The sequence below is a fragment of the Lagenorhynchus albirostris genome, chromosome 5 (genome assembly GCF_949774975.1).
Source record: "Lagenorhynchus albirostris chromosome 5, mLagAlb1.1, whole genome shotgun sequence".
In the NCBI taxonomy this organism is placed as follows: domain Eukaryota; kingdom Metazoa; phylum Chordata; class Mammalia; order Artiodactyla; family Delphinidae; genus Lagenorhynchus; species Lagenorhynchus albirostris.
The window spans coordinates 140,556,761-140,582,186 of NC_083099.1; the positions used below are offsets into that span (position 1 = coordinate 140,556,761).

Genomic DNA, 25,426 nt, shown 5'->3' on the forward strand with positions numbered 1-25,426 from the left:
GTTCAGGTGACATTGTTTTAATTATCCCAACGTTTAAAAACTTCCCGTCACGTCTCCTGCATAAAACATCATGACAAATAAAATAGATATTCACTGCATGGATCGATTTTACACTCTAAAGCTATAAGGGCGAAGGTCAGATATTTTGCACTTGATTTTTAATACCAAGATGGTCATTTCACGCTTTAAACTGCTGCATGAAGTGCTAATGCGTCCCTGTGTGAATGGATTGCTGATTTGTTTGACAGACGGGCCAATAGCAAGCCAACTATAAAGATTTTTCAAAAGGTCAATATTTTCTCAAAGCATAAATCCCATTAAAAAAGGCACAAAACGGACATATTTATCACAGTGGAATAAACTTGCTCTGGGGTTTTCTTCACTCAAGAATAATCCTGGAAGGAGTTAAGAGAATGTGATTATTTCTTTAACTTTAGACGTGGATAACTTCCCCACTATTGTTAGACATGATACAGGGAACAAGTTGGCACCAGGGACTGGTTTCATGGAAGACAATTTTTCCACGGATCGGCAGGGGTGGGGGGAATGGTTTAGGGATGATTCAAGTGCATTACATTTACGGTGCACTTTATTTCTATGATTATTCCATTATAATATATAATGAAATAATTATACAACTCACCATAATGCAGACAGGAGGCGGAGCTCAGGCGATAACATGAGCAATGGGGAGCGGCTGTAAATACAGATGAAGCTTCGCTCGCTCACCCGCCGCTCACCTCCTGCTGTGCGGCCCGGTTCCTAACAGGGGCTGGGGATCCCTGTTCTATAGAACCCCGCCCTGCTCACCCAGATCTACGCAGGGTAGGAGGCATCATGGTGCTGGTTGGTATTGCCAATGACATAACATACAAATAACAGGGCAAGGAGGCATTGTCAGCAAAACAGAAATCATATTGGGTCAAAGGAATTTGGAGTTTTATAAAAGGTGAAATTATTTCACTTGAAATATCCATATTTGCATTGTACTGTATTGGTATTGGTTTAAAAAAACCTTAAATTGCTGGGCTTCCCTCGTGGTGCAGTGGTTGAGAATCTGCCTGCCAATGCAGGGGACACGGGTTCGAGCCCTGGTCTGGGAGGATCACACATGCAGCGGAGCAACTGGGACCGTGAGCCACACTACTGAGCCTGCGCGTCTGGAGCCTGTGCTCCGCAACAAGAGAGGCCGCGATAGTGAGAGGCCCGCGCACCGCGATGAAGAGTGGCCCCCGCTCGCCGCAACTAGAGAAAGCCCTTGCACAGAAACGAAGACCCAACAGACCCAAAACTAATAAATAAATAAACAAATTTATGTTAAAAAAAAACCTTAAATTGCTAAAATATTTTGGGGAAAAAAAATGAAGGCTTCATTTCGTTCATGAATTCCACAATTTTGGTTGAGCCATCCCAGAGCACTAACAAAGGAAGACAGAGACAGACACAAAATACTGTGTTGATGAATTTTTACCTGATACAAAAAGTCTAGCGCTGTTACTCTGCCTTGTCTCGCCGGTGTATCTGTGCCGTGTGATACAGCGGTAGTTATACAATCCATCTTCATTCTGTACATCTTTAATATACAAGGCTCCCGTGGATGTGATGAGAAATCTAGATCCTGAAATCAAAGAAAATGATTACCCCATTAAAACAGAACAGAAGCAACGAAGTCATATAAACAAAGTCATTGAATAGTTTTTCTTCACTTGAAGGAAACTCATGTGAAGGAAAATAAAAGGTGTGTGTTTGCATGTGTGTGTTACTTTAAGGGCCTGAGATATATATTAATTCTTCAACTATCCTAAATTAAGAGGTTTTAGTAAGTATGCTACCCAATAAATATATACTTGTAAAGCCTACTCTCATGAATTAATTTTTTAGGTCATGTATTTACTTAACAGCAACAAAGTAGGCATATAACTAGTATGTAGCTAATTTAGCATATTTTCTTTGATCATCACTTTTCTCTAGAATGTGACAAATTAAAGGAGTATTAACTTTCTTTTGTAAATTTCTACCTCATGTAAATATAAACTTTTGCCTCAGTTTGAAATATTTCAATAAACACACAAAAGTGCTAGACTATAGAGCAATAATACATTCCACAATCTTCCCAGGAAAGACTGTCTTATTTCCTCAATAATAACCAACACTTACCTCTATATTCTAAGACAAAGGTCAGTTCCTCCTATATTCAGTGTTTCAGAGAACACTGCTATTTCCTAATTACTACTCAAATTATTGACAATAACATCTTCACCTCAGGGAGAAAAAAGCCATACCCAGCTGTGCCTCCTTCGTATCAGCACAGGACAAAATGTGTTCTCCATGACCTGTGATTTTCACCTCTACAACTCTATTTGTACAGAAATGGCTAACATTAAGAGATCAAGCATCAGTGCTGCTTGAAGAAGAATAAAGATGATTTTTCCTTTGAAAATGTAAATATCTAAAGACAATTCTTCACTGTTCAATTATAATTTGATGATACACCAAATAAAAGCTAAGGAGTAAATCTCAAGGTGAGTTGTTGCACCTACATGGTAGTGACTCAAGATGCTTTCTACCACTGTTAGAGTCTTTCCTATGGAATATTTCTGTGTCTGATGCAATTCTACTTAAAAGATAATGTGGTTTCGTCTCCTTGGGGAAGGACTAAAATGCCAAAAATTCACCTTCTTTTAAACTGTTTTCCTTAGGTTCATTTGAAACTGCCTTGGGTTTATTTTCATCAGAATTTGCCAGAAGTCTTGACTTCATTAATTTTAGGTCTCAAATATTCAATTTGAGCCAACACTTGGTTATTTCTTGGTTATTTCTTATATTTTATTCATAGGGGTGGGATATGGAGGGTGGGAGGCAGACACAAGAGGGAGGGGCCATGGGGATATATGTATACATACAGCTGATTCACTTTGTTATACAGCAGAAACTAACACAACATTGTAAAGCAACTATACTCCAATAAAGACGTTAATTTTTTTTTTTAAATATGGGCTTCCTTGGTGGCACAGTGGTTAAGAATCCACCTGCCAATGCAGGGGACAGGGGTTCGAGCCCTGGCCCAGGAAGATCCCACAGGCCGCAGAGCAACTAAGCCCATGAGCTACAACTACTGAGCTTGCATGCTGCAACTACTGAAGCCCACGCGCCTGGAGTCCGTGCTCCATGACAAGAGAAGCCACCACAGTGAGAAGCCCGTGCATCGCAAGGAAGAGTAGCCCCTGCTTGCCACAACTAGAGAAAGCCTGCACACAGCAACGAGACCCAACACATTTTATTTTTAAATAAATAAAAATAATTTTTAAAAAATCTTAAAAAAATAAAAATGGCTTATTACTTCTTATGCAATATGAAAGCAATTCCATGGACATGAACAAGAAAAAAATCATAAAACAACTACTGATCTAGCATAAGCTTTCCAAAAGAACACCAACTAACTACTAAAGGAGGATAAAATATCTTTAAGTAATAAATTTACTTTTTAAACAACTGCATTAGTTACTTATTTTAAAACATGCTATAAATATGCTAAATATTAGAATAGCTGAAAAAGCAAATGGTGTATATTCTAGATATTTTTGCATTATCTTCCCCCTAAAAAAAGCAACTAAAAATACCACTTGTCATATTTCATCACATGCCAAGCATTTCTTACCAGTATATAATGTGTATAATTGAAACATTTTTTTCTTTCAGTATATTTTGCATACTTACATAATGCTTTCATAACCAGTTCCTTTAAAGTACAGAGTGATAGACAGAAAAGAGGGACGAAAAATATACTGCATTAACTCCTGTCACCTCTCTAACACAGAGTCTTTTCATTGGAATTGACAGGCCATCGGCAGTGGCTCAATGTAAGGAAAAGCATCGTGTGCACGGCTGCTCAGAGCTCTGAGAGATGCTCAGGGCTGCAGCAGCAGCCTGCACTCATTACTCCACTGATTCCTGAGAGGGCTCTGGTCTCCAGGCACATTTAATTTGATCACTCACTTTGCTCCTGGAATATCTGACTTCTTTTTACCCACTTAGCATGCTAAATAAAACTCTCTTAAGACATGTTGTTTCAGAAAAACAGGAACCCTGTCTGAAACATTTTCTGAAATATTCACAGGAAAGAGAGAAGGAGGTGACTGAATTCCTGGGCTAATTCGAACCATCTCTGTCTAACCCTTTATTTCTCGTTAAAACACATCCCCAAACTGATCAGTATTTTAAAATTTAAAATAAGGATGAAGAATAGAAGTCTTTGATTAGGACAGGGCTGCGAAGACCCAATGTTCAATCTGAACTCCCGAGACACGTGGAACCCTCAGGACAATGAGGGACAGCACAGCTGCTAGAACGCCAGGCTTCACAGGGACAAGGAAGCTTCTCATCCGCCCCCTTGCTTGCCACTGCACCCCGCTTCCTGTCTTACTTCACCAGAGGGTTTTGTATCATATGGAATAAATTGGTTCACAGCCTTAAATGAAATTGAAGAATGTGCTTCTGTTAAAATAGGCAAATATTAAAATACAAAATATTAATAGCAATAAACTGCACACACACCCAAACTGTCTCTTTCTCTCTCTCACACACACATATGCACACGCACACACACAGACATATACACATACACCCTTTACTACTCAGAAGTGTCTGGTAATATACAACTGTGCAAAGTCAAAATTCTATAGGTAACTTTCTTTCCCTTGGAAAACTATCAGCACTTTAGGTGGAAACATTACTAAAATACAGTAGATACATTTTGTCATGTTAAACACATTGCAAATCAGTCAGTTAACAATAGTGAGTGATTTCTGGATTCAGGGTCATCATTGTGGGCGTTGATTATTGAGCCATGCTGCTCAGTTATTAGAAGGATGTCTTGGAAGCTACCTTGGCTTCTCAACATGCACTAAATGGTCCAGGAATTCAAGCCCCTGCTTCTGTCTTTAATAGTTTATCTGTTCCCTCCATTACTACCAGGCTATTAGCTGTTACTTCTCTCTGCTGTCAGTATCCCTGTGGACACACACCCAATGTGATGCCTTCGGTATGCTGAGAGGTAGAAACTAGACATACCAAAGCTGTTAGAAGTTTGCATAAACTAAGAGTAAATGGGTATCAAGTGACTGCTGGCGTGGTTCTCCAATGTTTGTCGACATGAGCGGGTATGTTAATGCCACTGAAGTAAACCCACAGCTTGGTACCAGTTCAGCCAGCCTGGCTAAGCTCAACACAGGGACTAGTGGGATATTTCTATCTAGAAACATAAAACTACCAAAGAAAATGGGGCATCTGCATGATTCGGAATGTTGTAGAACACTCAGGGTAGAAGTCCTACAGCCACATTCCTCCTGTCATGGTGCTGAGCGGTGAACACACAGAGCATGGCAGGTCCTGAGGCTCAGGCACAATGCCTTTTGGGTTTCTGACCAGAGTCAGAGGCAGAGAAATAGCAACAGTTCTAGAAATCCATTTTGCCAAACTATGAGTAGTCAACTGCAGACAGCAGGCATGTGTGTCCTCCTGAAGGGAGCATGTGGGAGCTGATTCTAGGAGGTACCATGTGTTCTGGGTGAACAGGAAACCAGAGCTGAGAGGTGCATCAGTTCACTGTCCTGGGCTCCGAGAACCCGAAAAGGAATGAGACACAGCCTCCGTCTTCAGGGAGCTTACAATCTAAACAGCTTTGAGTCTCAGGGTTAGAGACATGGCATCAGGTAGGAAAACAGGATGGGAGGGAAAAGGCTGGATTATAATCTGGGAAGAGGCTTATCTTCATCCGGATGAAGGGAAACACCACTTCCGAGGGAGGAAAAATTGATATTTCTCACCAAACCTGTACTCATCCTTGTGTATTACTCTGATACAAATAATTAGCTGTATATGTTCCCTTTATTAACCTGCTTGCTCAATCTACTCTGCTATTTTTTTTCCTGTTCTTATAAAGTATCGAGTTAAAAGCTCTTTCCCTGGTACCAGGTGTAACAAGCTCACCCACCTGGAGAGATTCCTCATTGTGGAAGAAAAAAAAATCTGAGTTTGGGAATCCAATGGATATGAATTCCAAAACCGTCAATGTCACTATGTGTGACCCCCGATGAGACATTCAACCTCTTTAACCTTTGGATTGTTCATCTATGAAAAAGAGAGGATGAGTCACATCCTCTTTGCTCTACTGTTGGAGATGAGGTTAATGCATAGAGGCCCTCTAACAGATAGCCATGCATTAAAATGGTAGTTTTGGAAGTAAATGTCATGTGTGTTACTCAGCTGACCTGCTAAGAAAAGCCGGTCAACAGGTGTACCTAGTACTGTCCAAGGCCATCGGGCCTGCCTGAGCCCATGTTCACTTACATAGTGGGGCTCACTTCTAACTCTTCATGGATGTGCTTCCTGATGTGAAGCAACCTCATGTGTTAGAAAAAGCACCAAAGTGGAAATGATAATGGTGAGTTTGACATCAGAATTCTGTCACTTGGAGCTGTGTCACTGCAGGCAAAATATTTCCCTACCCTCTCTGGGCCAGTGTCACACAACAGAGCACTAACAGGGGTAGAAAGATATAAATGAGGCCCAGAGAGGGCCTTTACATGCCCTTTCTGTGGGGCTCTTGGGGGAGGAGTCTATGCGGACACTGTCTTCAGAAATCCTTTCTGCAGTAGAAAGGGATTAGATAGAAACTAGATAGATAGATAGATAAATAGATAGATAGATAATAGGTAGATAGATACATAGATAAAGAGTAGATAGATAGATGATAGGTAGGTAGATAGATGATAGGTAGATAGATAGATAAAGAGTAGATAGATAGAAAGATGATAGATGATAGGTAGATAGATAGATAGATCTGGAGTAGATGGAAACTCAGAGACCTCCTCTATCATCATGATGATATTATTTGAATAATAACATCCCCTGGCATGTTTGCCGGTACCTGAACGTAAGATACACATTCTGAAGTTTCCCAAATTAATCATTCTTCACCCCTCATATATCATCCACCAGAATGACCTTCTGTTCCTATTTCTAAAATACATCCTGAACGATCCACTTCCCTCTCGGCTCACCACCAAGGTCTAAGGATCCCAGTCTTTCAACAAACTGTCTCCACTCCTGCTCCTTCAGCCCATTTGCCACCCAACCTCCATGCAGACCGTCCCGTGTCTTGATGGAGTCCCGCTAGACCCAGCTATTCATGGTAGCTCAACGGTTTAGGTCTAGGTCTGGCCCTATCATTCATGCACTCTCTCCCTCTTCCCCTCTGCCCCGGCCACACTGCTCTTCTCCTAATTGCTCCACCTGAAGGGCCCTGAGCCCAGAGCTCTACCTGGCTGGCTCCTTCCCTTCATTCTGGCCTCAGTTCCTAAAGCCACTTTCCAGCAATGTCAACATGAACCACATCCACGGTCATGCTCAGAGCACTTGACTGTATTATGTCTACGTGGAGTCATCTCAGGTGTGTTGGAGATTGCTTTAACATTTCTATTCTCCAACCAGAACAGCAGAAACTTGAATTGTCCTGACCCACTTTTCATCTCCATAACACAGAGCAGTGTTTGGCTGTGCTTCCTGAAAATATTTGTTCAAGAGATGGGTGGATGAAACCCATCTATCATTATTTATATACAAAATGTCTCTTCTTAAGTCTGGGTAAAAAGAAAGAAAGCTAAAATTCCTCTTTTTAGATTTCAACATGAAACTTCCTTATGTATAATACATAGAAAGAGTATTTCCCCCCCTAGGAATGACTGTAATGTATTCTTACATGAAAATGAGCATATTTGCAGATTTGGATGTTAATTATTCTTTCATAATGCTCTTTGGCTTTTTCCTGTACAGCCAGGCTGTTAGAACTTCAATAGAGACAATATTATTTTCAGGAAGATTTTAAAAGCATGTTTGATTTTTCATTTAGTCAGAAATATATCTTAGGGTTTTTTTTGCTATTGCAATCCCAACTGAGTTAATAGTAATTAAAAGAACAGATGGTTATTCTAATAAGATGCCGAATGGTAGCACAACACAATGAAACTTCTATCAGCTGTGCCTGCCACCTGCAATTGACATCTATGCTGTGTAACGAAATAGAGCTTTCTCCGGAGCAGTCTTCATATCAGTTTCTGAGAGAAACACAAGTATAAAATCCAAGTTCTAAGTATATGGTGCTAGAAATGAGATGAGCCTCTGCATGAATGGCTTATATTTCTTTATTTTGAAAGTTAAATTAGCATTAACTAAAACAAGTGGAAATAGAAGAAAAAAATATATAATACATATATATGTACATATATAATCTATGATAACTTTAAAGTTAGCTATACATCTTAATTCAGATGTAGATTGGAATGGAATTCAACTCATTCCAGTGGTTCTGAGTTGCGTCTCTTCTGTGATGTGATGGGTGGGTGCCAGGCCATAACTAGATGCAGGCATGAAGGAACTACAGATATTTCTCGAGCAATTGAGTGGCCTGACAAAAAATTATGGTTTAACAAAATTACATTGAAAGCCTCATATACGAAGGAGAAAGGAGTAGGTCCTTAAGGTAAGACATCTAACCAGTTGTTATGGGTTGAATTGTGTTCCCTCCAAAATTCACCAGTTGAGTCCTAACCCTCAGGACGTCAGAATGTGACCTTATTTGGAAACAGGGTCACTGCAGATGTCATTAGTTAAGAAGGAGTCATCCTGGAGTAGGGTGAGCCTTAACCCTGTGGAATGGCTGTCCTTAAAGAAAGGGGAAATGTGGACACAGACACATCTGGCTATGAATCCTAACCCTAATCAGAGCCAGCAGGTCTTCTGTGTTCAGTGAGCCACCGTTGCACTAAATGTTATATGTTTTGACCCATTTAGTTCTTGCAATGACCCAGGAAGGCAGGTACTGTTATTAGTCCCATTTTTACAGATGAGAAAAGTGAGGACCAAGGTGAAGTGACTGCCTGTGCTCACAGAACTAGAAGCATCCCAGCAAGCACAACACCCTGATGATGGGGCTGGGAGGTCACACCCCCACCCACTGCACTCCCTGACCTGGTCACAGCCGGAGCATAAGCAGGAAGGCCTGGGCTGAGTGCAGGAACAGCTGTAGGGGAACAGAAGTGACTTGCACAGAAATGTATTTAAACAAAGGATCAACAGAACTTGGTTGGGGAGAGGATCACAGCAAGTGCTGAGTCTGAGGACTGACGGGACTACGGTAGCAGGGATGGAGTAGAGAAGTTGGGTGAGGCTGTCTCTTTCTCAGGGAAGACAGGAGTTCAGTCCTGGACATGCTGGGTGACTTGGCATGGATGATACAATGGAGCTGGAGACAGAGCTCTGGGAACCAAGTTAGGCATGTCGAGGAGCCCTTTACGGGAACTGATGCCCAGGAGCCCCTGGGGAGGGAAGTAAGGGAAGAAGGTCAGCAAAAGACAGCAAGAGAGGAGGACGGAGACCCAGGAGGGCATGGAGTGGTGGGCAGGGGTAGGAGAGCACTTCCAGAAAGGATAATGCAAACATCTCAGTTCTGTGTCTTCCTATCAGGATAACTGAGAATACAAATGTAGCCTAACAGAGCCTCAGTTTCCTTATCTGTACAATGGGGCAATATTACCCTCTTGGAAATATTGTGATATTAAATAAGAATGTCTATGTAAGTTCCCGCTAGAGAAAAGCACTTTAGAATAGCTGTAAATCTTCAATAGAACATAATGGTAAAATATCTACCTTGCTAGATCAGCAAAAATATTAAATCTCTAGCTACGAACAGCTAGTACTCTAGAAAATGAACTTAAAGAGCACTACAAGTCATCACCAAAGAGGATAAGGGGAGACCTGGGTAAATTCGGGGAGGTGTATCAAATTCCAGGATTAGACAACGTGAAATTGTAAAAACATCAATTTTTCCACAAATGAAATTATATTTTCACTGATTCAGGATCAGAATTTACATAGAACCTTACTAAATCAGTGCAGATTAAAACAAGGTGCTATGTTTCACCCAGGAAATTAGAAAAAAATAAAATATTTGATAATATGTAGTCTTGACAAGAGTGTGGGGAAATGAACACCCACTGGTAGGAGTGCAAATTGGTGAGGGCTTTTGCTTTCTGGTGGGCAATCTGCTAGCACACTTAAAATGTAAGAATTGCATATATTCTGATCCAGCTCGTCCTCTTCAAAGACTCTATCCTAGGGGCCACTCATACATGGGCACACATCAGTGTACACCCAAAATGTACACTGCAGCATTGTTTAAAAAATGAAAAATGGAAAACAAACCTAAATGCCAATCAAGGGCAAATAGATTAACGCACGAGGGTACATCCATATTATGCATCCATTTAAAAGACAGTAAGGTAAATCTATGTATAATCCATGGAAAGGTCTCCAAGACATAACATAGAGTAATTACAGAACATTATATAATGTTATGTACAAAAGACAATGAATGTGTGTTTGTGTTGGGGGGTAGTAAATTTGTGTATGTAAGTGAAAAGATATCCACCAAAATGTTAACTGTAGTTGCTTCACTTCTGAGGTCATGACTGGATTAGGAGAAGGGAAGGGGGGACTTACATGTTTATTTCATAGTATCAAGTCTTTGAACATCTTAAAAGAAGACTCTCTTAGTGTCCTACTTGTGCAGTTGAAATTTATTTTGAAGAAGGTATCAGTTGGTGGTGAGCTTAGAGACAGGATGCAGCAGGTATAGACCAAACTCACGTGAGCATCACGACAGAGGGGAAGGAGAGAAACCTAGGATAGTATTTATGTTGAGAGTAAATGTGTCAAAAGATGGTCTTCTGCTTTGTTTGGTTTTCAGCCTGATCACATATGCGCATGCTTAAAGGCAGGAGGGGAGGCTTTCCATACTTTTCCTGGTCTTTGTAACCCTCCCACTCCAGACACCTAACACCAAAGTCTACTCCACTATATAGAGGATTTCCTGACCTTCCTGAACTACTGTGCGACACACGACTTCACACCTAATTGCATTCAGTCTAATTGGTCATGTATGTGTTAGCCTCCCCCAAGTGACGGCAACATCTTCGAAGACAAGGCGATCCCCAGGTTTGCCTAACTTACCTGCTGTTTCCCCTCACCCTGCAAATGCAGGCTCTGTACACTAAGGCATCGTACTGTTAGGGTCTGCCATGTTTATGTAAGTGTCAACACATCAAGATATGAAAGTATCAAGTATCAAGAGAAAGAGGAATATTGCATGATACCACTCACATGCAGAATCTAAAAAAATGATACAAATGAACTTAGTTACAAAACAGAAACAGACTCACAGACTTACAGAATGAATTTATGGTTACCAGGGGAGAAGGGTTGGGGAGAGGGATAGTCAGAGAGTTTGGGATTGACATGTACCCACTTCTGTATTTAAAACAGATAACCAACAAGGACCTACTATATAGCACAGGGAACTCTGCTCCATATTCTTTAACAACTTAATTGGAAAAAGAATTTGAAAGAGAATAGATACATGTATATGTATAACTGAATCACTTTGCTGTACACCTGAAACTAACACAACATTGTTAGTCAACTATACTCCAATATAAAATGAAAAGTTAAAAAAAAAAAAGAAAATCAGGAAGCCCCAACTTGGACCTTGAGCCTCCTGGAAGCCCACGTGGCTGGAAAGATTGATGTTCCCTCCACACACGGGATGTGAGGAGTAAGCCAGCATCCCTGGGCTGGACTTGGTAAGTAAGGAGTGATCTGACAGATATATGTCTAAGTTCTCCCAAAGTAATCTCACTAAGACATTTTTCTTATGTAAATAAAATTCTCTCAGTGAGATTCTCCTGCAGTGAAATGAGGCTCAATTACACACTTCTAATTTAAGCCTACATGCTGCAATCCGACTGTATACCTAATTACTCTATTTAGGCTGTTAATGATCAGATCAGTGCTCTTGAGCAGATATTCGAGTCTGTCATCAATCTTTCCTCTAATTAGATTCCTATTTCTTTAAAAGAATAAATCATGGGAAAGAATAGATTTTTTTGAAGGAATTATGTAAGGATTTTTTTTAAGAGCCAAAGATCTTATAAAAACTTGAGTTGTATTTATTCATTTATAAGATGAACAAAACAGTTTTGGCCCCTGACCTCTAGGAGCAAGTATTTCAGTTGGGGAGACAGACAAAATGAGTAAATAGACAAAAACAATTACATAATGTGAAAAGCGCTCTTGAAAGAATTAAGACAAAAAGGTTGAATCTAGATAGAGAATTGCTGTTTAGACAGTGGGTCTGAGAGGTCTGTGCAGGGTGCGTTTCAAATGAGGCACAGTAGATGGCAAGAGGGGGGCTGAGGACCGAAAAAGAGAATGTGCAAAAGTCCTGAGGTGGGAAAAACTATGGTATGTTCAGGGAACTGAAATAAGATGCATTTTGAAAATAGAGCTGACAGGACATAGAACTGGCCTGGATGCTGCAGGAGGAAGAAACGGGCCGGAGTCAAAGGTGACTCCCGTGTTTTGGGGAGGAGTTGAATAGCTGGAGAAGAGAGTCTTGGCTGGGAAGGAGAAGGCTTGGGTGTGGCACTGGTGTCCCTGGTGACACAGTTTGGACTTCTAGGATTAAAAGTGGCCCCTTATAGATGTAGGGAAGATAAGGAAAAGGACATCATTCCACCTGCTTGTTGTATCAGGTTAACTAATATTTAGAAGCGGTGCATCAATGCTGTTTCCTGTCCCAAGAGCTTTCTGATTTTGAGGCTGGAAGGGACTGTGTATTTCATGTTGACCATCTATTCTAGTCCAGGCTGTGTGCTGATGAAAAAGCAACATGTTCAAACAGAAAAAAGACAAAGAAGGAAGAGCAAAGCACGACACATCAATCCCAAATGAGTGCGCTTTTTCTGTTTATCATGTTAGGGACCCAAATGGAATTGAAGACCCTGGGCTTCTTGGTGAAACACAGTGACTACTAATCATAAAGTTAGTCTGCCTGAAACAGACGACATACGGTTATAGGAAAGAAAGTAGAAACACAGGAAGTCTTAAGGATAAAAATAGATACTACTTCGAGGCCACTTAAATATTGTGGGGTAATGGTTTTTCACATGGTGGGTAGTGACCTATTAATGGATTGCGAAATCAATTTCATGGACTGTAACTTTATTTAAAAAAAATAAAATAGAGGAGATAGAACGATTCAGTGTGCATGGCAAATAGTAGGGGTCAGTATTTTATGAAGGCTTTGTTTTAGTTCCTATGTGCCCATACAGGATTGTGTGTGTGTTGGTATACGTAGATGTGCACGTACTTGTTTATGTATATGTACGTGCATACTGGATCTCGATATAAAATGTATTTTTTTTACTCTGTATTTCTTACGGCGAGTCAGAGTAAAACATGTTTGAAGAGCACTGCTCAGCATACTGAAGATCTGTCTGTTTATTTTTTGACCAGGCTTCCCATGTCCGAGCAAGTCTAATAGTCCTTATATACTTGAGATTCTTAAAGGCTTCCCTTCAAGCACGCAGACTGACAAGTCTCTGAGGTCACAGGCATGGCTGCATTTATAGCTACAGTGGCAGACAAAGCAGCTGATTTCTTTTTCAAGCCACATCATGTGAAGGTCTGGGATTGTGTCTGTTTTCTGATGATACATGAAGATGTCTAAGGGGATTATGATGAGTTTAGTGAGTCATTAGCACAAATCTGTATGCAAGCATGTACTTAGAAAACCACCCCATGGTAGAAGTCATGTTATTATATCCAGCCCCTGTTGTCACCCCAATCTCAGAACCTCTTGGTTTTAAATGGCCTGACCCAATGAGATAGGGTAGAAATTCTCACGCCAGCTTCCTTTTCCCAGAGCTTTCTGCTGTAAGAGCATCTCCATTTCCTAAAAGTCTTCCCCAGATCTCGCTGATCATGAAATCCATTGTCTAGCAGTATCTTTCGCGACAAAACGTTATCAATACAGTCATATAGCAATTGCCCATGATATGCAGAGCTGGTAATGGGGTTGAAGGTAACTCCATCACTAAACGCTAATTTCTAGCTACAGGGGAAAAAAACACCATAAAATAAAAGTACAAACCACACAAAGCAGGACAGATAGTGTCAGCTGGATATACATAAGTGTTGAGGTCAACAAAGACTGAAAAATAATATCTCTATAATCGATTAGGGTGGGGCAGGAATTGCTATTGGTAAGCAGGCTGATGACATTCGCCAGAGAAATGCCATGACAGCACATCCAGAGAATTTGTTCCCTGCACACGTCTCCTCAATTCCTCTGATTCCCTCAAAGGGAAAGACTCAGAGGGTCCCATTTATCTGCCCACCGGCTACGAGCATCCAGCTCTCCTCCACTAAGATTCTAAGTACTTTTTTGTGGCAATAATTTATCTTGACATCTCTCCAACACTCGTCGATCTCCTTTTTCTTTTCTTTATAACACAGGAAAAGTAAGCCACTGGCTTAGAGCCTTTGGAAGGCACTTGCGTCTGGCCAGAATTTATAATTACATTGCTTTAAGAAAACATGAGCCATGTGAAGGACCAAAATAGATAATAGTGTGGGTGGTATTCAGTGATGGCAGAAATCCCAAAGGTGGTTCATGAATGACCACCATTTGAGACACTGTATTTGTGATGCTTCCAAGAAGAGGTGAGTCACACCTTGTTCCTTGAAGAAAGGGGTAGCCATGGGTGGTTATAATGGAAGGAACGATGAAGATGCTCAGCATGACCAGGGGACAAGAAGCTGGCAAGTCATCGGCTGCACCATCTCTTTATGTTGGTACAGAGAGATCTGGACTCACAGAAGGCCAGGCTGCGAGCCACGGGGCAGCTGGGGAGCAGAGGAGAGGTCCTCGGTGGAGGGGCTGTGTGTGTGACACCCTGAAATCCTGAAGGTAAAACAGGGGTCCCAGGAGGTCAGGGGTTGCTGCCAGGATAGTACAGATGAGTTTCAGATTGTGAGGCAACAGGTAAACCCCGGAGCAGCAGAGGTCAAGCAGTGGTGGCTGAGTCGGGGGTGCTGCTGAGTACAGAACAGGAAGATGTGAAAGACGGCGCCCAAACTGGACAGCAAGACAGACGACTGACGGGGGAAGCCGTCCAGGCAGCAGGAGCCCAAGGCAGGGAGATCCTGGGGGGATCCACTCAGCCTTGCAACCAGGGATCTCTCGGGTTCCTCAGGAACCAGTCCTTTAGAGGAAGTTCTGGCCTCATAATGATTTATTTTCTTCCATCTCGTCCTCACTGGTCCTCTTCCCCTTCCTCTGTCCCTCCTCCTCCTTCCATAGTTCATTTAATTGAAAAAGCATAAACCACTTACACAGACATAAAATACTAATCTGTGTAACCAACACACAGAATTGATCATTGTTAACACTGTTATTTTTTATTTTAATGAAAGAACTCTACAGAGAAAGGTAAATTCCTCTCTTTAATTTGTCCCCTCTCCTTTTTCTCCTAACAAGCCACTGTTACCAGGAATTAAGTGCATATATTCCCAGTTTACAGTTTTTATTCTATCACACACACATATATGCATCCATATGGTTCTGTGTTGCCTTTGTATTTTCAAATTTACATAAATGGCTTACTATTTATTATGGAAAAACTTGCTTTTCCCACCTAACATACGTGTTCTTAAGCTCTCTCCATGTTGCTATAGAGAAATCTAGTCTATTCTTTCTAATGGAAATATAGTGTCATATTGTGTAAATATATCTCAGGCTAACCACTGCAATGGTGCTTCATCAAGGTATGAGTTTTTCTCGTTTTTTTTTTTTTTCATTGCTCTATCCCTAGCACCCAGAACAGTGCAAGACACGTACATAGCAGTTATTCATTAAATATCTGTCAAATGAAGGAATGAATCCATTCATTCCATTACTGATGGACTTTAAGATTGACGTCAATAGTCCACTATTACCAAAAAAGTTTTCCCAAACTTTGACAAGTTTTCCTCAGCACACGTGTGAGAGTCTCACTAACGTGTCTACCTAGATACGTAATTATTGGGGTAAGATGTTTTGTGTTTTCAGTTTTCCTGGATCCTCTGCAGTGCTATGCACTTCTTGACAGCCTGGTTTGGCACACCTCGGTCACTGTTCTGGCTGGGTTACTGGTGTTCATGAGACTGCTGAAGATTGGGTTAGAGTGCAGGCTGCTGGTTTTGCAATGCCTCTTCCTCCTAACTGCAGCTTTGTCTTTCCTTCAAAAACATAATACTCATTTAAAAGATTGATAAATCTTCATCAGAAAAATGAACTTGAATCATCCTAAGTAATGAAATAATTCTAAGTATAAAAAAAGAGAGTAAAATTATTCACAGCCTGGGGCAGGGAGCCTCTTTGGGCTGATGGGGTATTGCTGTCAGTATCAGCCTCAGAGCCTTAAACAGCAGAGTCCCTTTCCATGTTGTCAGCAGTAACAAGTTCAGGGTGCATCTAGCCCTCACCACACCACGACTGCCCCGGATAAGCATTAATGCACATCACTGTATAAAAGCAATACCAAGCTCCGTTAAGGCACCTGCTGCGGTGTCACAGCCTTGTAGATCTTACCATGGTGCTTTTATTTCATTTTGCCTCAGGCTGCCTCCCGGGCAAATATAAGTGAAATAAGGCCTTTGAAAAGGAATAAACTCTTGAATAAAACATAAGTATTTTTCATTGCAAAGCAACTCTTCATGGGTTTTGCAACCTCCTTGAGAAAATTAAAAGGAAAACACATATAGGACCTTAAGTCTGCAGATTTTCAGATTCTGAGACTTTGGTTGAAGGCAATTTTAAAGGCTGTTTCTGAGACTTACTGTGAACATGAATGAGTGTTATCCACAGCAGAAGGACTGGCGTGGTGCTGAGGACTCCCTGGCTGGGCATCCAAGCTGCTGCCCACGCCTGGCCACTGTTGGGAAACCGCCTGCCATCCCTGCTGGTCTGTCCAAAGCCCAGGGGCTTGGCCTGGCGGACAGGACTGAACACGTGTGGTGTAGAAAATGCTCTCAGAAATGAAAGAGTGAATTCTTGTGGAATTTTCATCACCTCAATACTTCCTCATTAATGACAGTTTTTACTTTATTAATCTATAACCAATTCCTATGTTTACTTCTTAGGCTGTGATAGAAACTAGTGATTAGCAGAATTCTATTTCTCAATGGTACCCTGTCAAATTACTTTGCAGTTTTTTTTTGGCCGCACGGCACAGCATGTGGGATCTTAGTTCCCTGACCAGGGACTGAATCTGTGCCCCCTGCCATGGAAGCACGGAGTCCCAACCACTGGACCGCCAGCAAATTTCCCCACATATATTTCTTATTCATTATTATTTTAATTGCTTTTTTATCATACAACCATCTAATGAATTTTCTTTTAGAATATTGAGATAAAATTCCTTCCTGGATTGATTTTTGGGCATTTCTGTCATAAAAATATGGTCTATTATTTGGAACCTTATTTTCCCCTGTTTTCCCAAATAGTTGAATATGGTCATAAGTCAATGTGTGTTGTAGCAACTTCCTTTTCTGATGATATAAAAGGTTAATTATTATGAAATACTTCCTAGTATAAGAAACTTCAATTCTGGGTAAGTATAATAAACACACATTTACATGAACAGCAGAGTTCTCAAGTGAGGAAAAGCCTTAGGGTTCTAGAAATGGAGAGGGAAGTGAACACTTAGAGCAAAGAGCTGGCAGATGCTGTGGGACATTTCTCTTCAAGGGAGAAATGAGGAAAGAAAGAGAAGACTTTAGTCCTATGCAAGTTGAGGAAACCCCTGCAGAAAACTACAAACTCACTGAAGTGATGGACAAAAAAAAAATTCTTAGCAAACACCCTTGCTTGTTCCTGCCTCAGCTTTGGGTAAAAATTATGTCTAACCATAGCCCTAGGCTTGCTCAGGTTGGTGTTTGGCTTTACGTTCTGCAGGGTCTAAGAAACCTCATGCCAAGAAATTAACATATAATGACCCAGTTTCCAAGAGCATCTGGCAGAAGCAAAGGTACATTTTCCCTGGAGGACTGAGCCACCAGGATGTTTACAGATGAAGCCCAACTCCTTCTTTCAAATCCTGAGCCCCCAGTCCAAAACCACTGAACATACTGGGGAAAAATTTACCCTAAGAGTCAGAAGAAACGATTAGATCTCAGATAATGGAGTAACTGAATATAGATTACTCAAGAAGTATTTTTGAAATGTTTGCAGAAATATAAAACTGAATCAAGAATGAGATAGAGTGGGGATTCCCTGGTGGCACGGTGGTTGAGAGTCCTCCTGCCGATGCAGGGGACACGGGTTCGTGCCCCAGTCCGGGAAGATCCCACGTGCCGCGGAGCGGCTGCGCCCATGAGCCATGGCCGCTGAGCCTGCGTGTCCGGAGCCTGTGCTCCGCTACGGGAGAAGCCACAGCAGTGAGAGGCCCACATACCGCAAAAAAAAAAAAAAAAAAAAAAAAAAAAAAGAATGAGATAGAGCAACAGACTGGTGTCAAAAGAGACAGATAAATTCGCGAAAGAATGAAATAGAATGTCCAGAAATGCAAAACATAATCTTTGATATAAATATTTAGATTAGACACAGTTGGGGAGATTAATATACGGTAAAATAAATCTGATGAAATTACTACCCAGATTAGTGCCTAAAGAGAAAAAGAAATATAAATACGAAAGAATAAAGAGATTTAGAGGAGGGATGGAGGAGATCATATGGCTTATTACAATTCCAGAAAGAGAGAGGAGAAAAAACGGTAGATAAGCGATATTTGGAGGAAAATATCCGAAAATTTGCTAGAATTTGATTAAAAACTGAGAGAGTCTGCCAATAAGAGGCATCTCCTGGAACTAAAGGATGTGCTTCAGGAAAGGCAAGTATACTCAAGGATGAGCAAAGAAATCGGTATGAATGCACAACTCTACGCAAATAATGACCGTACAAAGTGGTCATCATTATAGTGACCAGTACTATAGACATAAAAAGTAAGGTGTATCTAGAACACTGGACCACAATAGTGTTTAAGAACACTGGGAGGGGTGTCATACGAGGCAGGGTATTCTGAGGTCCTGTGTTGTTCCTGAAGGAAAGCAGTCTCTTTAGTACACTGATGGTAGTGATCCACAACTTCCATTTCACCGAGACCTTCATCTAGCAGGCACCTCCTTACTATCTGAAAATCCAGACCATATACTTTACAGTTTACAGAGGGGTCTTAGAGTCTTTACTTTATTGAACCATCACACAAAACCATGGGAATAAAGGCCATTTTAAGACCTATTAGAATGCATTCCAATGCAAATGAAGTACTGTGGTATGCTTGCACGAATTCAGTGCTCTACAGTAAGCAAATCTTGCTTTTAAAGAAATTCCCTACATTTTTTCCCCCACATTTTCCCACCTAATAATTGTCTTCAAATTCTACGTGGAACATATCCGTTTTCTACTGGCTTATCTAAGCGATTCTCACAGTAACTATAGTGTACAGTGGAATATCTTGCACCATTCAGAAATCCCATACAACATGGTAAATATACTCTTTCCTTCAATATAATTCAACATGTATGTAATAAAAGTAGGATATTCCTTTGGAAAGGATGAATAAAAATTCCTTGTGTTTCAAGATAATTTGCTCTCTTCTTGAGACAGAGTACAAAAGGGTTTTCTACAACATACATTTTACTCATTTTGATATCTCCTGATAAATTACTCTCATATCATGCTGAGAAAACTTCAACTTGTCATATGAGCAAGGATGTAATAAGGTCATTATAAATGTCTATCATTGAAGCCATCTTTCTTTCATTTCTTGATATTAAAATTTAATTAGAGAATATCCTTTTAAAATAACCAATATTTTATGAAGTGAAATAGCATAAATGAGGGCCATAACGAAAAAGCTAATGTCATAAAAAAGACATCTGATTGGTGGGCACCACTTTTTCTGGCCCATTCCAGACATATTCACTGTATATAACAAATTCTATGAAAGATTATACGAAATCGATGCTGAATTCCCATCCTAGATCCCTTAGCATTAATACTTTCCAGATATATTTACAAAATTCTTTGTTAAATTCCCCAGTCATTGTAACCATATGAACCTAGCTGGCAAGCATCCAACCACGAAAAGCTTAGCTGAAGAAACATAGACGCAACTGACTTAGATTAATGAATGGAGTTACAAAGCATACCCTTAATTCTTGTTCTAAAAAGAAAATATCAATACATCCTGTTATAATCACTGGATGGATACACACTCCCCGAAATATCTTCTTTATGTACATGCATCAGCTTTGCTGCCTGCACTGTTTCCTATTCAATAGCTACCATACACATTATCACAATGCTCACTCATCGTGTAAGAGAAAACTCGAGGACAGAGATTTTGCAAGATTATGGAAGTAAGAGAACGTGTGTGCAGCTGAGGAGGGTATGTGAGAATAAAGGTAGCCTCAGAGGAGGACAGACCGTGTGGCCAGGATCATTAGTACACATCACTGAGAATAAACCCCGACTGTATCCTGTTCATCATGTGACTCTACCTCCTGTCCCTAGGAAACCTCCTGGAGAGGAAGTTGTCTGGATGTGGGAGGGAGAGAATGATGCTGTCTCAGTTTAGCTTTGCTTAATCGAGTTTCCTTTGACTTCTCTTGCCCAGTTTCATATTGAGACCCTCTCAGCAGGGGTGGGAGCCTAATCTCAATATTCAGTCGAAAGCTCAATTTTTGTTCTTTTTTTCCTCCACTGCACAGAAGTAGAGAACATGGAGTCTGTCAGTCATCTGTTAGACAGAAACAATTTTAGAAGGATCTGTAATAGCCAACCAAGAGATGACAATCTTGGTTTTCAAACTGACAGGTACGCACACACAAAAAAAGACTTGAATAATTCATGGTGAGAAGATGCAAGGTCTTTGGAGAGTTGACTGCCAGTGAAACTTGTTTTGTTTTTTGCCTTTGGCTTCATCTTTCAATATGGCATCTGTACTAGTTTCTTAGGGCTGCCATAAAAAGTACATTAAAAAAACACAAATTGGGTGGTTTAAACCACAGAAATGTCTTCACTCACATTTCTGGAGGCCAGAAGTATGAATCCAAGTTGCTGGCAGGGCCATACTTCCTCAAAAGCCTCTAGGCAGGGGTCCTTCCTTGCCTCTTCCAGCTTCTGGTAGCCCGGGGCATTCCTTAGCTTATGTTCACATAATTCCAACCTCTATTTCTGTCTTCACATGGCCATGTTCCCTCCGTGTCTGTGTCCAAATTTCCCTCTTCTTATAAGGACACCAGTCATATTGAATTAAGGGGCCACCGTACTCCAGTCTTATCTCATCTTAATTTAATTATATCTGTAATGATCTATTTCCAGATAAGGTCACATTCTGAATTACTGGGGGTGAGGGCTTTCATATATCATCTGGGGGACACAACCGAACCTACAACAGCTTCTCAAAGCCGCTCATCCTCTGCCCATCTCCTGTACAACGAGGTTAATATAAAAGTGAGCAAACCACCTACACTTCTTTGCAAGGAAGGAGAGGTGGGGAGAGAGCTTCTCCTAAGAGAATAGCTTTATTATGAAAAAAGCTGTCAAGATATATAACGTTTAATATAATGAGTTCGTTTAATATAATGAGTAATGTTTATTTAATGAGTTCGGTGCGTGAAATCACTGGAGTCTGGGACACCCTCCATGGAGCTCTAGTCACCTCTACAGCCACTGCCATGTAAGCGGTGTTCGTACATATATAGAGGCTCCCACCCTGGGGAGACCTCGTGGGTACTAGAATGGATATTGATGTTCATTTACCCCTTCGGATGAGCTTTAAATAAAGAAGCCAATTCCGTATTTAAAAGTATATGGGTGCCTAAACACAAAACACAGAAATCTTGAGGGAAGCTGAGTTTTAGGCAATGTGCCCACCTCCTCTTGGAATAAGAATGTCACAGTTATTAATACAAATTATGAGCAAACAGCGCAGATCAGTGAGAACATGAAAGAACCCTCAACTCAGTCTAATCAAACGAGATAATGTGTCTGCAAGTGATTTGAAAGTACAACTACAAAGCATTCTAATTTTCCTTCCTTTGGGGGCAAACACTTTTTTTTTTTTAACATCTTTATTGGACTACGGAGCTTCCTCTAGGCAAGCGTGAGAGCAAGTACAACGTCAACCACAGGACATCTCCAGACCGCATGCATCTTATGAACTGGCGTCTGTGGACATCCCGCACTGCAGCCCATATAGCACCAGGCACGTTCATTCAAGAAATGCTTGCAGAGGGGTGGGATGGGGAGGGTGGGAGGGAGGGAGACGCACGAGGGAGGAGATATGGGGATATATGTATATGTATAGCTGATTCACTTTGTCATAAAGCAGAAACTAACACACCATTGTAAAGCAATTATACTCCAATAAAGACATTTAAAAAAAAATGCTTGCTTACAGACAATATTGGGAGAAGTATACCCTTCCATTGCTTTTATTGAAGTTCCTTATCATAAAATTGTGAAGAATGGTTAGCTCCATAATGTCATTTTGAGTATAGTATGTTAATACAATTTGCATATACTAGGCGTTGAAATGTGACCCTGGATTCTCCTCAGATGAAAGGAATTTTGACTAGTCCCTTCGTTCTCCCCCTCCAGGGGAGTAGCAGGTGTGCAAAGGAGAAGTGGGTCTGGGCTGTGGGAACTAATACATATTAAACAATCACCTGAGCACAAGTCTTCACTTCATCACTCTTTTCAGAAGTATTGTTTGATTCCACCCATTATCTCTGTGGTTATTCTATGCATCCTTATCAAATATTCGATACATTTCTCAAATCTCATACTGGAACGGTGAATAAAGGAGAGGAATTCCTGATCAACCAGTGCTCTGTGCTTCTTGAACATGTAATCCTATTAACACTACTATTTAAAAAAGCCTGTAATCGATAAACAGTTATAACATTTATCAAGACTAAAAATCATTAACTATCCTAGTGTGGGTTAAAAAGGAACATTTGATAAATATTTGGAAAATGCAAACACCTACAAAAGAACCCTTAGATGACCAGATCAGAGGTTCATCTATAAGCCATACCTTCCTAAAACGAAATGTATTTTTACATAGTTATAGAACAAGTGGATTAGAAGATAATACTCCTATACAACATGAACTGCCAACTGTTTTGTAAGAAATTACCCCAAAAAAACTTAAAAAATAATAATCACATGAATGTAAGTATCCGTCAGAGTCACAACGAAGGATAAAACACAAATTCTTATAACACTGCAAATTCTTACAACACCCGAAATTCAAGGATGGAGAATGGGCGATGCATCTATGATTCAGTGGGGGAAAGGGCAGCCACATGTGAGACAGAGAAAGCTCTGGGTCCACTGTGAACCCTGAGCTTCTTCCCTTGGCTCCTGCCAAGCTCTATGATATGCGGCTAAAGAGATGCTTCCCACAAAGGACCGAATAGCAACATCATAGGGAATATAACTTCAGAAGCAATGGTTATGACTCAGCAAGGTTCTTTAAAAGGAGGCACAGGTGAAAAGACAAAGTCAGCCCATATACAATAAGCATGGCCAGAAGCTTCTGTTCTTGAGATAGTATCGATTCGATGTTTAATCATGAAAAAATATTTTAAAAATACAAACATTCAGAAGATAGTAAAATCTACCACCCCCTAAACAAGGAGTACAAAGAGAGATGAGATGAACAATATGTACAGAATTGAACATGAGCGCATGGGCTGAACGTCACTCGATTCTGTTTCCTTATGTCCAAGGTAATCCTGCATTTAATGCACACTGTGTGCACGTTGGCGGGTGGTTCTCCATGCCAACTGACATGGAGACCAGCAGAGTCTTCTTGGATGAAAGGTTTAGAAGACCTCAAATCTGAAGAGTTCAAAGGCAGAGGAGCACAGCAGAGAGAATACACTGATGTCCCAGTCTTGCCCATTTCTGAAAGCCACACCCAGAGAACTGGTATCCACTCCTCAGCAACCCAGGATCTTTCAGGACCCAAGCGGGTACCATCTGGCACAGAGCGGCACTCAGTAAACATTAGTTATAAGAAAAGTGAAAAATGAATGAATTTCTACCAAGAAGTGAGCTGGAATTTAAACATGAAAAGACATATTCCAAGCCCTTGGGAACTTATGGAAAAAATACAAAGAAAACTCTAGCTCAAGAAAAATGTTATTAAATTTATATGTTTATCAGCATATATTTAAACATCACAGTATATAGAAATCCATATTTTCATTTTTATAAGGTTTTTTTCAATGACTTTTATCACAAATATAATTTGGCACAGTGTGAAAATTCTGAAAAAACAAGTAAACTGTAAAAGAATAAAATATAAATCCCTCATAATTCCCTTACCAAGGTAGAAGGGCTGGTTGCTATAGCGACCGAGAGCTGACCACTATTAACATTTTTTTGTGTTTACTTCTATACGTTCTTCTACACATATATATGTGTGCGTTAAGATAATTGATATTATATTGCTATTTAAACAGCTTTGCATTCAGTTTATTTTACGTGATATTTTTATTATGTGTGGATTCAATGTACATTGTATGAATGTTACTAAATCATGAATGATTTCCTGTCATTAAGAAGTTTCAATACACCATTTTAGTACTGTGCAACAATCCACTGAGTGGATATACAATAATTTAATTAACCTCTCTACTCCTGGGTGATTCTAATATTTCACTATTATAATTAAAATAAAATAAAACTCTCACATATATCTTTATTTCTACTTATTTGCTTAATTAGCTTCCTAAAGTAAAGTTTCTGGGGCCAAACCTATAATTTTTAAAGAAAGACATTAAATTGATGAGCTTTTAGGATAGTTAAGACGTAAATTCTACAACATAGTGGTTTAACACAATGGTAATCTGCTTAGAACCTAAATCCAGCGGTGAATCCATCCTATCTGCCTCACTCAGAATGTTTATGCACAGAAGGGAGACAAAGAGAAAGCAGTGATCTTCACTGATGACTACTGTCCAGGCATTTTGCATACAGCCTCATTTAATCCCCCAGTGCTCTCCGGAGTTGAATGAGGAGTCTGAGGTTCAGCAAGGTCCCATGACTTGAGCACTAAGGTCACGTAACACAGGTCTGCCTGACTCCTAAGGCCACCCTCTTTCCACTATGCTAGACAAGATGGCTTTTACAAAGTTAAGATGAAAACATGATAGAACATGGACCTGCACTGCCCAGATGCATCTGGAAGCATTCTGACCACTTCCAGAGCCCTGGAACAAAGGTGTCTGAGAAGGGAGCTTTTTGCTTCCAAGTTGGCCCAGCAGGCAACCCAGAAGGAGGTGAGGATACACGTGGAGTAACCCAAGCCCCTTGCTCACAGGGAAGTATTTCCAGAAGAGAGAGCACAGAAGAGGACAAAGCCACCTCTCCCCTAGAGGAAGGAGGGTGGGAGACCCTCTCTCTACCTTA

The 25,426-nt window shown here is 40.6% G+C and overlaps 1 protein-coding gene across 1 annotated transcript in view; it reads right to left on the bottom strand.

Moving 5' to 3' along the window:
* The window catches only part of DSCAM (DS cell adhesion molecule), a gene marked incomplete at its 5' end in the record, with an annotated part of 743,298 nt that overhangs the window by 338,349 nt on the left and 379,523 nt on the right, over window positions 1-25,426 (bottom strand). Inside the window, one exon of the mRNA XM_060149089.1 lies at window positions 1,472-1,618. Coding sequence (XP_060005072.1) covers window positions 1,472-1,618 — 147 coding nt within the window. The remainder of the gene's footprint in view (window positions 1-1,471; window positions 1,619-25,426) is intronic.